The sequence below is a fragment of the Cherax quadricarinatus genome, chromosome 79 (assembly GCF_038502225.1).
Source record: "Cherax quadricarinatus isolate ZL_2023a chromosome 79, ASM3850222v1, whole genome shotgun sequence".
Classification (NCBI taxonomy): Eukaryota; Metazoa; Arthropoda; class Malacostraca; order Decapoda; family Parastacidae; genus Cherax; species Cherax quadricarinatus.
In genome coordinates, this window is record NC_091370.1 from 20,515,727 (window position 1) to 20,531,285 (window position 15,559).

Sequence of the window (15,559 nt, forward strand, 5' to 3'; positions counted from 1 at the left end):
GGATATCAGTAGGTCTAAACTGCATCTTATTATGACTCAGATAGGCCAGCATCACTTAGGAGTTTTTTTTAGCTCATGTTTGATAGATAAGAAGTATCTCTTTCTTGTGGATTCCTTTCTGATTTCCATTTTCCCTTCCCACACAAAGCTCTGCTGGAGTTTTTGTTCACGTACAGAAGGTTTTGTCTAATTTTGGTGAGGCACTTGCTGACACACACAATTTTGGTGAGGCACTTGCTGACACACACAATTTTGGTGAGGCACTTGCTGACACACACAATTTTGGTGAGGCACTTGCTGACACACACAATTTTGGTGAGGCACTTGCTGACACACACAATTTTGGTGAGGCACTTGCTGACACACACAATTTTGGTGAGGCACTTGCTGACACACACAATTTTGGTGAGGCACTTGCTGACATACACACAATTTTGGTGAGGCACTTGCTGACACACACAATTTTGGTGAGGCACTTGCTGACACACACAATTTTGGTGAGGCACTTGCTGACACACACAATTTTGGTGAGGCACTTGCTGACACACAATTTTGGTGAGGCACTTGCTGACACACAATTTTGGTGAGGCACTTGCTGACACACACAATTTTGGTAAGGCACTTGCTGACACACAATTTTGGTGAGGCACTTGCTGACACACACAATTTTGGTGAGGCACTTGCTGACACTCACAATTTTGGTAAGGCACTTGCTGACACACAATTTTCGTGAGGCACTTGCTGACACACACAATTTTGGTGAGGCACTTGCTGACACACACAATTTTGGTGAGGCACTTGCTGACACACACAATTTTGGTGAGGCACTTGCTGACACACAATTTTGGTGAGGCACTTGCTGACACACACAATTTTGGTAAGGCACTTGCTGACACACAATTTTGGTGAGGCACTTGCTGACACACACAATTTTGGTGAGGCACTTGCTTACACACAATTTTGGTGAGGCACTTGCTGACACACACAATTTTGGTAAGGCACTTGCTGACACACAATTTTTGTGAGGCACTTGCTGACACACACAATTTTGGTGAGGCACTTGCTGACATACACACAATTTTGGTGAGGCACTTGCTGACACACAATTTTGGTGAGGCACTTGCTGACACACACAATTTTGGTAAGGCACTTGCTGACACACAATTTTGGTGAGGCACTTGCTGACACACACAATTTTGGTGAGGCACTTGCTGACACACAATTTTGGTGAGGCACTTGCTGACACACAATTTTGGTAAGGCACTTGCTGACACACAATTTTGGTGAGGCACTTGCTGACACACACAATTTTGGTGAGGCACTTGCTGACACACACAATTTTGGTGAGGCACTTGCTGACACACAATTTTGGTGAGGCACTTGCTGACACACAATTTTGGTGAGGCACTTGCTAACACACAATTTTGGTGAGGCACTTGCTGACACACACAATTTTGGTGAGGCACTTGCTGACACACAATTTTGGTGAGGCACTTGCTGACACACACAATTTTGGTAAGGCACTTGCTGACACACAATTTTGGAGAGGCACTTGCTGACACACACAATTTTGGTGAGGCACTTGCTGACACACAATTTTGGAGAGGCACTTGCTGACACACAATTTTGGTGAGGCACTTGCTGACACACAATTTTGGAGAGGCACTTGCTGACACACAATTTTGGTGAGGCACTTGCTGACACACAATTTTGGTGAGGCACTTGCTGACACACAATTTTGGAGAGGCACTTGCTGACACACAATTTTGGAGAGGCACTTGCTGACACACAATTTTGGTGAGGCACTTGCTGACACACACAATTTTGGTAAGGCACTTGCTGACACACACAATTTTGGTGAGGCACTTGCTGACACACACAATTTTGGAGAGGCACTTGCTGACACACAATTTTGGTGAGGCACTTGCTGACACACAATTTTGGTGAGGCACTTGCTGACGTACACACAATTTTGGAGAGGCACTTGCTGACACACAATTTTGGTGAGGCACTTGCTGACACACAATTTTGGTGAGGCACTTGCTGACACACACAATTTTGGTAAGGCACTTGCTGACGTACACACAATTTTTCGTAGTTATATATGATTTTAACAAGTTATATCTTTGAGAGCTAGAGAGCAACCATAATAACAAAGTTTGTTCCCCAGTTTGATTACCCATAAGATTAATCTTTAATTTCATCACTAGCTATGTTCAGTTTAAAGTGGCGTTTGATCAGTTGTAGCATAATGGTTGCTGGAAGGTGTTGACTGTTAACTACAACACTATCCGATAGTTATTGTTGGTCGTTATGATCCTGTCTTCTCTACGACCTTCCCTGTTGATCCTTTCTTATTCACTCGCCTTCTGTTCACAGCATACATGTACACACTCCTCCATGACGATCACCCATACATGTACACATTCCTCCATGACGATCACCCATACATGTACACACTCCTCCATGACGATCACCCATACATGTACACACTCCTCCATGACGATCACCCATACATGTACACACTCCTCCATGACGATCACCCATACATGTACACACTCCTCCATGACGATCACCCATACATGTACACATTCCTCCATGACGATCACCCATACATGTACACACTCCTCCATGACGATCTCCCATACATGTACACACTCCTCCATGACGATCACCCATACATGTACACATTCCTCCATGACGATCACCCATACATGTACACATTCCTCCATGACGATCACCCATACATGTACACACTCCTCCATGACGATCACCCATACATGTACACACTCGTCCATGACGATCACCCATACATGTACACACTCCTCCATGACGATCACCCATACATGTACACACTCCTCCATGACGATCACCCATACATGTACACACTCCTCCATGACGATCACCCATACATGTACACACTCCTCCATGACGATCACCCATACATATACACGTTCCTCCCTGACGATCACCCATACATATACACGTTCCTCCCTGACGATCACCCATACATATACACGTTCCTCCCTGACGATCACCCATACATATACACGTTCCTCCCTGACGATCACCCATACATGTACACGTTCCTCCCTGACGATCACCCATACATATACACGTTCCTCCCTGACGATCACCCATACATATACACGTTCCTCCCTGACGATCACCCATACATGTACACGTTCCTCCATGACGATCACCCATACATGTACACGTTCCTCCCTGACGATCACCCATACATGTACACGTTCCTCCATGACGATCACCCATACATATACACGTTGCTCCATGACGATCACCCATACATATACACGTTCCTCCCTGACGATCACCCATACATGTACACGTTCCTCCATGACGATCACCCATACATGTACACATTCCTCCCTGACGATCACCCATACATGTACACGTTCCTCCATGACGATCACCCATACATATACACATTCCTCCCTGACGATCACCCATACATATACACGTTGCTCCATGACGATCACCCATACATATACACGTTCCTCCCTGACGATCACCCATACATGTACACGTTCCTCCATGACGATCACCCATACATATACACGTTCCTCCATGACGATCACCCATACATGTACACATTCCTCCCTGACGATCACCCATACATGTACACGTTCCTCCCTGACGATCACCCATACATATACACGTTCCTCCCTGACGATCACCCATACATGTACACGTTCCTCCCTGACGATCACCCATACATGTACACGTTCCTCCCTGACGATCACCCATACATGTACACGTTCCTCCCTGACGATCACCCATACATATACACTTTCCTCCCTGACGACCACCCATACATATACACTTTCCTCCCTGACGACCACCCATACATATACACTTTCCTCCCTGACGACCACCCATACATATACACGTTCCTCCCTGACGATCACCCATACATATACACGTTCCTCCCTGACGATCACCCATACATATACACGTTCCTCCCTGACGACCACCCATACATATACACTTTCCTCCCTGACGACCACCCATACATATACACGTTCCTCCCTGACGATCACCCATACATATACACGTTCCTCCCTGACGATCACCCATACATCAACTCTCTGAATTACTTTTTCAACGCTACAAAATTTCTGTGATGTAGTTACGTATTCGTATCGGTGTATTTTTCTTTATACAGAGGCAATATCTTTCCCATTCCTGTTAATGAGTGATGGTTCCCTGCAGATACCACACCCCATACATGTAGACTTGATTTTCTGCCTCCTTTTCCACTCAAGACTTCCCCTCAAGGAAGGTTCCTTGATGTTGGTGAGGGGCTCTTGATTTAGGGAATTGGATCTGTGCTCTAGTTCCCCGAATTAAGCCTTAATGCCTTCTACATTCCCCCCCCCTCAGGCGCTATATAATCCTACGAGTTTAGCGCTTCCACTTGAAAATAATAATACGTAATAATAATAATAATAATCCCTTACTCCTCCCTGGTTCACAGGTAACCCTGGTTCACAGGTAACCCTGGCTCACAGGTAACCCTGGCTCACAGGTAACCCTGGTTCACAGGTAACCCTGGCTCACAGGTAACCCTGGTTCACAGGTAACCCTGGCTCACAGGTAACCCTGGTTCACAGGTAACCCTGGCTCACAGGTAACCCTGGCTCACAGGTAACCCTGGCTCACAGGTAACCCTGGTTCACAGGTAACCCTGGCTCACAGGTAACCCTGGCTCACAGGTAACCCTGGTTCACAGGTAACCCTGGCTCACAGGTAACCCTGGCTCGCACGTAACCCTGGCTCACAGGTAACCCTGGCTCACAGGTAACCCTGGCTCACAGGTAACCCTGGCTCACAGGTAACCCTGGCTTACAGGTAACCCTGGCTCGCACGTAACCCTGGCTCACAAGCAGGGGAGAGTCTACTAAACCTTCCTAGATGCCACTCTCTGAGTAGTAGGGAAGAAGACACTAAATATTTTTGGATTCAACTAAGCCTTCCTGGTTAATATCCCTTTCTGTTCGCCTTTACAGTGGGAGGAGGGTCAGCGGGGAGTGTCCTGGCGTCTAGGCTGTCGGAGATCGCCAAGTGGAAAATACTTCTATTGGAGGCGGGAGGTACTCCTCCTCCAGAGAGCTACGTTCCAGGATTCAACCAATTGCTTCTACTGGGCGACGCAGACTGGAGCTACTATACCACTCCACAGAAGAACTCGTTTCAGGGTTTCGTCGATCATGTAAGTAGTGGCACGTCTGACCTTCAGTAGCAACGAATGTGTGACCTACAGAATGACGAATGTGTGACCTACAATAGTGACTAATGTGTGGCCTACAATAGTGGCGAATGTGTGAGGTTCTGTAGCGACTCATGTGTGATCTTCACAATCGACGAATTTGTAACTTTAAATTGCGACACGTATGAACTTCAAAAGTGAAGTATATATATATATATATATATATATATATATATATATATATATATATATATATATATATATATATATATATATATATATATATATATATATATATATATATATATATATATATATATATATATATATATATATATATATATATATATATATATATATATATATATATATATATATATATATATATCTTTCACCAAATAGCATGCAATTTATGTACAATATGTACAAAGTTTCACAATAATCAAGAGGCACAGTAAGATCTATGGGGGACCAGAACCAGACTTGAGGTAAAATCTCTCAGTGTTGCTCCTCAGGTCTCCTACATTGTTTCACGAATTTGGCCTCTTCAAGGGTAGCTCCTTGGCGTGGTGATGAGGAATTAGACCTTTTGGTCCCTTTCCTCAGACCGAACCTAATTACCCCCCAATCCCTCATCCCTTTCCCATCCTCCCCATCCCCCCTTTCCCTTTCCTCCTCCTCTCCCCATCTCTTTCCTATCCCCTTCCTGTTTTCAACCTTTGGGATTTTTCCCACAGACACTCTAGTTCCTACGTAGGGGGAAGGGTATCGTGGTCCATCCCATTCCGTTGAGGTTCATGGTGGTGTAGTTTGTCGTGGAATCTGGATCACCTGTGGATGTCCCACTTCCTCTCCGGTCTCCCAGGGGGTGGCTTTGGGTGTCTTTCAAATGACGGGTGTGTCTCCAGAAGCTGTCTTTCGGCTTCTGGGGGTTGGTGGACGAAGGAAGTATGCTTTGTGGCGGGTATCCGGCCGCCCTCTCTTTTGTCCACTAAGGTGGCTCCATAGATGTGAGGTTGCTATCCCAGATTGCTGGTTTACTGGCATGAAGGATAGGGTATGGCATGGGTATCATGCCACATGTGCAGTACTTGTGCAGCTGGGGTCCTCTTGGGCACGAAGGGGGTTTTGCGGCCCTTTCATTGCTCCTAGGAGTTATTCCTCCACGTTCCCCCCTTTTTTATTCTTTTTCTTTTATTCTTTTCTTTCTCTCTAAAAAACAAAGGGAAAGAAGTAACATAACCATGGAGTCCCAGATCCATGAAACAGCTCCCCGCGGGCCCCTTTGTGCTACTATACCTTGTACCGACCCTACCTCATTATCTGACCACTCTTTGGATATTTCTAATGCTCTTGTACCTTCTGCTGGTGCCATTTTGTCACCCGCTCCAGTAACCGGGGTTCCGCCTGACTTCTGACCTCCGCACGTCTTTGCTATGTTTTCGGCTTCTCCCACTATGGCACGGTGATTTTCGGATCGCCCGCCTGTCCCATGTCAGACCAATTCCCATCCTACACCTAAATGCGCAATATCATTACGTGATAATCTTTCACTTCCTTCTCATTCTGCCGAGAAAAGACCAGCACGACACTCACTCCCCTTATACGCCATCTTTCAAAATATACAATGGATTAAGTTTTTTACTCTGCGACCGACTGCTTCTCCTGAATATTTTTCCAATCATAGTATTAGCAAGACGCTCCTGCGCCATGTTGGTCGAGATATATCCTTCCATGCTCTCAAGAGCAGTGCATGCATCGTCATGGTACAGAATGCTAGCCAACTCGCGATCTTTCTCTCCTTACTACCATAGATACTATTCCTGTAAGTATTGAAAAGCATCATTCTCTCAATACTTGTAGTAGTACTATCATTCTTCCTTATACCATTGTCCAACAATTTCCAGACATAAGTAGGACACAAGTAGATACTTATGTCCTCCCTGCCCGCAGGCGGAGATGATAACCTTGCTATGTAGCTTGGTTAACTTTTGACTTCCATGAGCTTCCGTCCTCGGTTTATATAGCGGAACACCGTTAACAAGTTTGAAAGGTTATTCTTACACCGTAACAGTGTAGAAATTGCTGACGTTTTGGTCATCCAGCGAAATATTGCAGGTCTATAGCCGAATGCCCAGTCAGTGGTACCGATGACCATATCAATACATCTTGTAGTCGACCTCACTCTTGACTTAATTGTCATGAGACTCACCCATCTTACTCTCGCCGTTGCCAAGTTTATTTAAATGAGCGAGAAATCCGTTGCTTCGAAGAGGCAGAAGGCTTTTTTAATGCAATGACAGTCTCTCATGCACGCCTCCAGGGGAGGCTTTCCCGTATTTCTCATTCACGAGTTACAAAACGACTCCCCACCTCTGGGGTCCCAACTTCCACAGCCTCCTCTGTGGTCACCCTTTCCACAGTCACCTGTCTCTAATCCTTTTGTTGTCCTGGACTCAGAGGTCCCTACCTCGCCACCTTATTCTGTTCTCACCTATTCCTCTTCTCACTCACAAGTTTCTGTGTCTACAAGACCTCGTACAACAACCCATTTATTTCTCCAGAGTCCAAAAAAATCCCCATTACTCAAATCTCCTTTAACTCCTCCATCCCTTCTTCTACCTGCATATTTTTCCTTTCCAGTCTCTGTACCTGGTTCTTCACTTCTAACTGTTATGAGTGTGGAGGTTCATCCTCCTCCTCGTACAGTACCTTCCTCAACTGTCCCCTCCTAAACTTCTTCTCCACTTCCCTCTAACGTTTCGTTCACCCCTACTTTGGTACATTACATCGTCCACAACAGTTTCCACAGCAGTCTCTTTCTTCTTCATCGTTTCTACCTTTCCATTCGTCTTCTTGATCGTCAACTTCGTTCCATGCTGTCCATCACTGTCCAGGTTCCCTTCTTGACCTGAGGACTCAAAACAGGAGGACTACTACGAATCCTCTTGTTTTCCTCAGTCAATCGCCGTATCTCCATCTTCGCTACCCTCAATTCTTCCTTAAGCTGCTGGTAAAGTTGCTCGATGGAGGGCATCTTGGTTCAGTCCAAGGAGAGCACACTAACGTCCTCACTTAGCTAAGTACATGTCACCACTTATCTTCTCTTATTTACTGCCTTTCAACGTCCATGTAGCATCTAACTTTTCCCTACCCCCTTGGCAAGTTCCGACGGTTCATGTTTGTTCTTTCCCACTGCCAAGCACGGAAGCCCAACTACCTACAGTGGCTTCTCGCTCTCTTTTTCATAACCGTTTTCGATCTCATTCTCATGCCATCGCAGTGTACATCGATGGTTCCAAGTCTTCTGACGGCGTCGGATTCGCAGCAGTGTTTCCCGACAGCTTCGCACGAGGACATTTATTATCCTTGGATAGCATTTTTATGGCTGAATTGTATGCTATTCGTGTAGCACTTATCCATATTGGATAAGTGCTATGTCACCTATGCCTATGTCACCATTTGTGGTCTTTTCAGACTCTGTTAGTACTTTACAGGTTATAAGAAAATTTGAAACATCTTTTTCCCTGGTTCTTCATATCCAAGTTTGGTTACACCGTATCTCTAGCAAGAACAAAGATATTATGTGCTGGGTGGGTCCCCAGTCATGGTGACGCACCGGGCAATGAACAGGCAGACACTGCTGGGTGGTCAGCAGACACTGCTGGGTGGTCAGCAGTCATGGTGACGCACCGGACAATAAACAGGCAGACACTGCTGGGTGGTCAGCAGTCATGGTGACGCAACGGGCAATAAACAGGCAGACACTGCTGGGTGGTCAGCAGACACGTCTGGGTGGTCAGCAGACACTGCTGGGTGGTCAGCAGACACTGCTGGGTGGTCAGCAGACACTGCTGGGTGGTCAGCAGACACTGCTGGGTGGTCAGCAGACACTGCTGGGTGGTCAGCAGACACTGCTGGGTGGTCAGCAGACACTGCTGGGTGGTCAGCAGACACTGCTGGGTGGTCAGCAGTACAATACCTCCCAGTATCGTATAGAGAAGTTTTATTAACAGATAATTCTGCTGTAATTGCTGCCCACCTTCGCACACATTGGCAACTACATTGGTCTGATCTGCTACATAAATTACATTCAATTAAACCAAGAATAGGTTTCTGGCTGTCTTGTCATCAATGTCGAGGTTGAGAGACTACTCTCTCCTGTCTTCCCATCGGCCACACTCGTCTTACTCACGGGTATCTCATGAAGAGGTACCATTTTCCAGTCTGTGAGAATTGCCAGGTTCCAGTTTCTGTTAGCCATATTCTGTTGGACTGCCCACTCTATCAATGGGTATGCAGAATTTACCTCCAATGTCGTCACCACTCTACTGCCCTTACTTTACCTTCCCATCCTGCTGATGGACCCTCCATTAACCCAGTAGGAAGGTTGTTATGGCCTTCGGTAGCGACGCATGTGTGACCGCATTTGCGATTTCAGTCTTCAATAATGACACATGCGTGACTTTCACTAGCGATGCATGTATGGCCTTCAGTAGCGATTCACATATGCCATTCAGTAACGACACATGCTTCACATATATTACTGATGCATGTGTGACCTTCAGTAGCGACGCATGTGTGATCTCAAATAGCAACTTATGCGTGATCTTCAGTAGTAATGCATGTGTGACCTTCAGTAGTAATGCATGTGTGACCTTCAGTAGTAATGCATGTGTGATCTTCAGTAGTAATGCATGTGTGACCTTCAGTAGTAATGTGTGTTGTTGCTTCAGTTTGAGTGGTCAGAAGTGGAACGGCCTAGACAGTGAAGTAATTGAAGCAAGGTCCAGGAGTGAGCCAGGAGCTAAGACTTGACCTTCCCTGCCACATATATGAGTACATCAAGGTAAGTATACATATACATCAAGGTAAGTATACATATACATCAAGGTAAGTATACATACACACAAGACTCCAACATAATCTGTGTGGAACATCTTTCGGCTGGCAACCGAAAAATTACTGATTCTATTCCCTGGCAAAACGATACTAATAAATCATTTAACAAACTGACTTTGTTCACCTGTATATGTACTTTGAAGTTAGTTGAGTACTACTTCAACTGCCATGATTGCTATTACTGCTGCTTCTCAATCAATCAATCAAGTTTATTCTCTATAAGGATTACAATGCGGGGTTCACAGATTTTGGATATTGTGTGGTTTATATGTTTTAAAATACTAATTACAGAGAGGGCCACTAGGACACCTAGCATTGATAGGCATTTCTGGCAGACTTAGATTAATTCTTAACTTTAAATTATTACAGATTATGGTGTTAAGGCTAAGTGACTACATTATAGTTTGTAAGTTTAGCAATGTGAATGCTTTTGTTTTGGCACAATACATAGTGTCTATATTGAATTATCATAGGCAAGCTTATGACTAGTTAGGGTTCATTATTTTAAGATTAAGATTCGTATTTCTGTGTTTATAGTCGATGGATGAGTGAGTGTAATTGTGAACCACCAGGTGGTTTACATGCAGTTAGTTGACGGGGCGTATCAGGGAGATAAGATGTTTTCTAACTGTAGTTTTAAAAGTGATGAATGTGTCTGTAGTTCTAGAGTTGTCAGGTAGGGTGTTCCAGATTTTAGGCCCTTCGACATACATTGAACTTCTGTAAAGGTTTAGTCGGACACAAGGAATGTCATAAAGATGATTGTATCTGGTGTTATGCCTGTGGGTCCTGTCATAACTATCAAGAAAGCATTTTAGGTTAGGATTAATATTGGAATTTAAGGTCCTGTAGATGTAGATTGCACAGTAGTAAGTGTGGATGTTCTGAACAGAGAGTAAGTTTAGATCTATGAAGAGTGGAGGGGGGGGGTGATGCCAGGGATAGGATTTAGTGATTATTCTTACTGCGGCTTTTTGTTGGGTTATTATTTGCTTTAGATATGTTGCTGCAGTTGATCCCCAAGCACAAATAACATAGGTGAGGTATGGATAAATGAGTGAATGGTACAGTGTGAGAAGGGCACCATTTTGGATACTTTTTTTTGTTATGTGTTGGATATTGGTGCTGAAATTTAGGTTGTTGTCGAGGTATAGACCTAGGAATTTGCCCTCATTATGTCTGGCAATTAGAGTGTTGTCGATCTTAATGTTAAGTTGTGCAACACCTGCTCTACTACCAAACATAATGTAGTAGGTTTTGTCAGTGTTAAGTGTAAGTTTATTGGCTGTCATCCAAGTCAGAATTTTGAGCAGCTCCTCGTTGACAATGGTGTTGAGGGTGGCAAGATTAGGGTGGGAGATGACGTAAGTCGTGTCGTCAGCAAAGAGAATGGGTTTCAGGTGTTGGGATACGTTTGGAAGATCATTGATGTAAATGAGGAAGAGCAGGGGACCAAGGACACTTCCCTGCGGAACTCCAGTATCAAGTGGCCGTGCTGATGAGGCTGTGTCTTTAATGGTGACTTACTGATACCTATTAGTAAGGTAGGATTTGAAATATGCAAGCACATGGCCTCTTATACCATAATGGTCAAATTTGTGGAGTAGGATGTCGTGGTCTACTGTGTCAAATGCTTTTCTTAGGTCAATAAAAATTCCTAGTGGATATTCCTTATTTTCCAATGCTGTGTAAAGCAGATCTAGCATTTTTACAATTGCATCATTAGTGCTTTTATTTTTCCTGAATCCAAATTGGCAGGGGTTGAGTATGTTTTGTGCCGTTATAAATGAATATAGTCTCCTGTGCACGAGTTTCTCGAAGATTTTTGGATACCAATGGTAAGTTTGATATTGGCCTATAGTTGTTTACGTCTGTAGGGTCACCACCTTTATGTATTGGTGTAACCCTTGATGTCTTGAGTAGTGTCGGGAAGGTGCTAGTCTCTAGTGACTTGTTAAAAAGTAATGGACATGGGCCGCGAATGGACATGGGCCGCTCGCTTGTACAATAATGGTGGGACATGAGACAGATTCCCTGAGTTATTTTTAAGTGACTTTATAATCTCGGTGACTTCCGTGGGCTCAGTTGGTACAAGATAGAAGGAATTTGGAAAATTCCCATCTAGGTAGTCCCCAGCACGGGCGTTGGTATGTGGGATTTTACTGGCGAGATCAGATCCTATGGTTGAGAAGAAGTCGTTTATCTTGTTAGCTGTGTCAGTGGGATGCAGTGGTGTTTCAAGAGGTTTAGTTAGAATAATATTCTTGTTTTTTTTCAGTTTGTGGGTTCCCAGAATCTGGGAAAGTGTTTTCCAGGTCTTTTTTATATCTCCTCTTGTGTCAGTGAATCTACTGGAGTAGTATAGTTGTTTGGCTTTCTTTATTACTTTGGTGAGAACTGATGAATAGTGTTTAAGAATATCTTTGTGTATTAAGCCCTGTCTATATTGCTTTTCATATTGGTGTTTCTTATCAATGGATTTCAGAATGCTGCTGGTTAGCCATGGGCAACCAAGCCGTTTGTTCGTGATCTGTTTTGTTTTTATAGGACAATGTTTGTTGTATATTCTAAGTAATTTGTTAAGAAAAATGTCTGTCCAATCGTCAATACTTCTCCATTTCATTCTTTCTTCCTCTCATTGTCCCATCCATGTACTCCTCGCCAACATACATAGGCTCCCTCACCTCTCCTGAGTTAGTGTGACTTCGTTATAAGCTTCTCTTTCCCATGTGCGGGTTATTTGTGCATCGAGAGAGTAGAAGTATACTTTAGATACTGCTAAACTTTGAAATGAGGAAGGACAGCAGCTCATAACCTGTGACTTTCAACTTAAATGTATCGTCTTCAACAGAGAAGCCCATATCCAAGAGGTCGCACCATCGGTGGGTCTTCAGTCATCAACTCTATCTTCTACGTAAGAGGGAACAGGAGGGACTACGACAACTGGGAGGCCTTGGGTAACCCTGGCTGGGGATACAAGGACGTTTTTCCCTACTTCAAGAAGTTAGAGGACTACAGGGGCAGGGTCACCAAGGACACTGGTAAGAATGTGTTTAGAAAAGAAATTTAGGAAGAATGGAAGCATAGGTGGTTAGATGGCTCACAAGGTATAATTATCTGAAAGATATTGTTGGGTGAATGATGTACAGGTGAATGTGGGTTTAGCGGAATGTTGGAGTAGAAGGTAAATATTGTTCGTGTGAAAGTCAGAGGTATTAGGAAGATGGAGGGAATATTTTGAGGAATTGTTAAATGTTGATGAAGATAGGGAAGCTGTGATTTCATGTATAGGGCAAGGAGGAATAACATCTTGTAGGAGTGAGGAAGAGCCAGTTGTGAGTGTGGGGGAAGTTCGTGAGTCAGTAGGTAAAATGGAAGGGGGTAAGGCAGCCGGGATTGATGGGATAAAGATAGAAATGTTAAAAGCAGGTGGGGATGTAGTTTTGGAGTGGTTGGTGCAATTATTTAATAAATGTATGGAAGAGGGTAAGGCACCTAGGGATTGGCAGAGAGCATGCATAGTTCCTTTGTATAAAGGCAAAGGGGACAAAAGAGAGTGCAAAAATTATAGGGGGATAAGTCTGTTGAGTATACCTGGTAAAGTGTATGGTAGAGTTATTATTGAAAGAATTAAGAGTAAGACGGAGAATAGGATAGCACATGAACAAGGAGGCTTTAGGAAAGGTAGGGGGCGTGTGGACCAGGTGTTTACAGTGAAACATATAAGTGAACAGTATTTAGGTAAGGCTAAAGAGGTTTTTGTGGCATTTATGGATTTGAAAAAGGCGTATGACAGGGTGGATAGGGGGGCAATGTGGCAGATGTTGCAGGTGTATGGTGTAGGAGGTAGGTTACTGAAAGCAGTGAAGAGTTTTTACGAGGATAGTGAGGCTCAAGTTAGAGTATGTAGGAAAGAGGGAGATTATTTCCCAGTAAAAGTAGGCCTTAGACAAGGATGTGTGATGTCACCGTGGTTGTTTAATATATTTATAGAAGAGGTTGTAAGAGAAGTAAATGCGAGGGTCTTGGCAAGAGGCGTCTAGTTAAAAGATAATCACACATAAAGTGGGAGTTGTCACAGTTGCTCTTTGCTGATGACACTGTGCTCTTGGGAGATTCTGAAGAGAAGTCCGGCAGGCCGGACTTGAGTCCTGGAGATGGGAAGTACAGTGCCTGCACTCTGAAGGAGGGGTGTTAATGTTGCAGTTTAAAAACTGTAGTGTAAAGCACTCTTCTGGCAAGACAGTGATGGAGTGAATGATGGTGAAAGTTTTTCTTTTTCGGGCCACCCTGCCTTGGTGGGAATCGGCCAGTGTGATAATAATAAATATATATATATATATATATATATATATATATATATATATATATATATATATATATAAATATATATATATATATATATATATATATATATATATATATATATATATATATATATATATATCTTCTTTCAACGTACCAGCCGTATCCCACTGAGGCGGGGTGGCCCAAAAGAAAAAACTGAAGTTTCTCCTTTTAAATTTAGTAATATATACAGGAGAAGAGGTTACTAGCCCCTTGCTCCCGGCATTTTAGTCGCCTCTTACGACACGCATGGCTTACAGAGGAAGAATTCTGTTCCACTTCCCCATGGAGATAAGAGAAAATAAACAAGAACAAGAATTAGAAAGAATATATATATATATATATATATATATATATATATATATATATATATATATATATATATATATATATATATATATATATATATATGTATAGGAGAGTAAAATTTGAGCCTGCCATGATTATCTTAGGTCAGTGATATACACTATGAGTAGTACTGTAGATTGTAATATGGATGATGCCTCCATCGATAAGAGTTAAGATACAGTTTGGTATCTTTATCCAGGTCTCCTTTTCAAGATGTTTCTTCAGTGTAATACCTTTCGCACATCTTCTAAGTGCGAGGTTTTTGGATAAATTGTTCCGACCAAGATTCTGTGACTTTTTTTCCTTTAAACTTCTAAGCATATATTCACAAATAACGCCACACATTGGAGAGGAAATATAAACACTTAAGCAGTATAATGTGATCCTTTATTGCTGCTTGATACTGCTTAAGTGCTTATATTCCCATTGTTTCGGTATTTTATACCATTTATTTCCATTGGAGAGGAAAGTTCAGACGATATCTTGGTCTCTTCTGAATTATTATCAAGCAAGATAACTTCGAAGTGAATTTTATTCTACTTAATAAGTTTGTGTAGTTTACCTGAGGTTAATTTGAAGCCTTTTTCCACAGCATTTATTCATGGGTTTGGCGGACCGTTGTCGGTGGAGAATAAGCCATGGAGAACCAAACTGCTGGGAGGTTTCTTGAAGGCTGGGAAACAGTTGGGGTACAATATAATAGACCCCAGCATCCCTGACCCAATAGGTGAG

The 15,559-nt window shown here is 43.3% G+C and overlaps 1 protein-coding gene across 2 annotated transcripts in view; it reads left to right on the forward strand.

Moving 5' to 3' along the window:
* Positions 1–15,559, forward strand: part of LOC138855066 (glucose dehydrogenase [FAD, quinone]-like) — a 510,380-nt gene that overhangs the window by 412,903 nt on the left and 81,918 nt on the right. For both annotated transcript variants that reach the window (XM_070102042.1, XM_070102044.1), the window contains exons 3-5: positions 5,031–5,233; positions 12,984–13,173; positions 15,420–15,554. In XM_070102042.1, the coding sequence (XP_069958143.1) occupies positions 5,031–5,233; positions 12,984–13,173; positions 15,420–15,554 (528 nt within the window). The remainder of the gene's footprint in view (positions 1–5,030; positions 5,234–12,983; positions 13,174–15,419; positions 15,555–15,559) is intronic.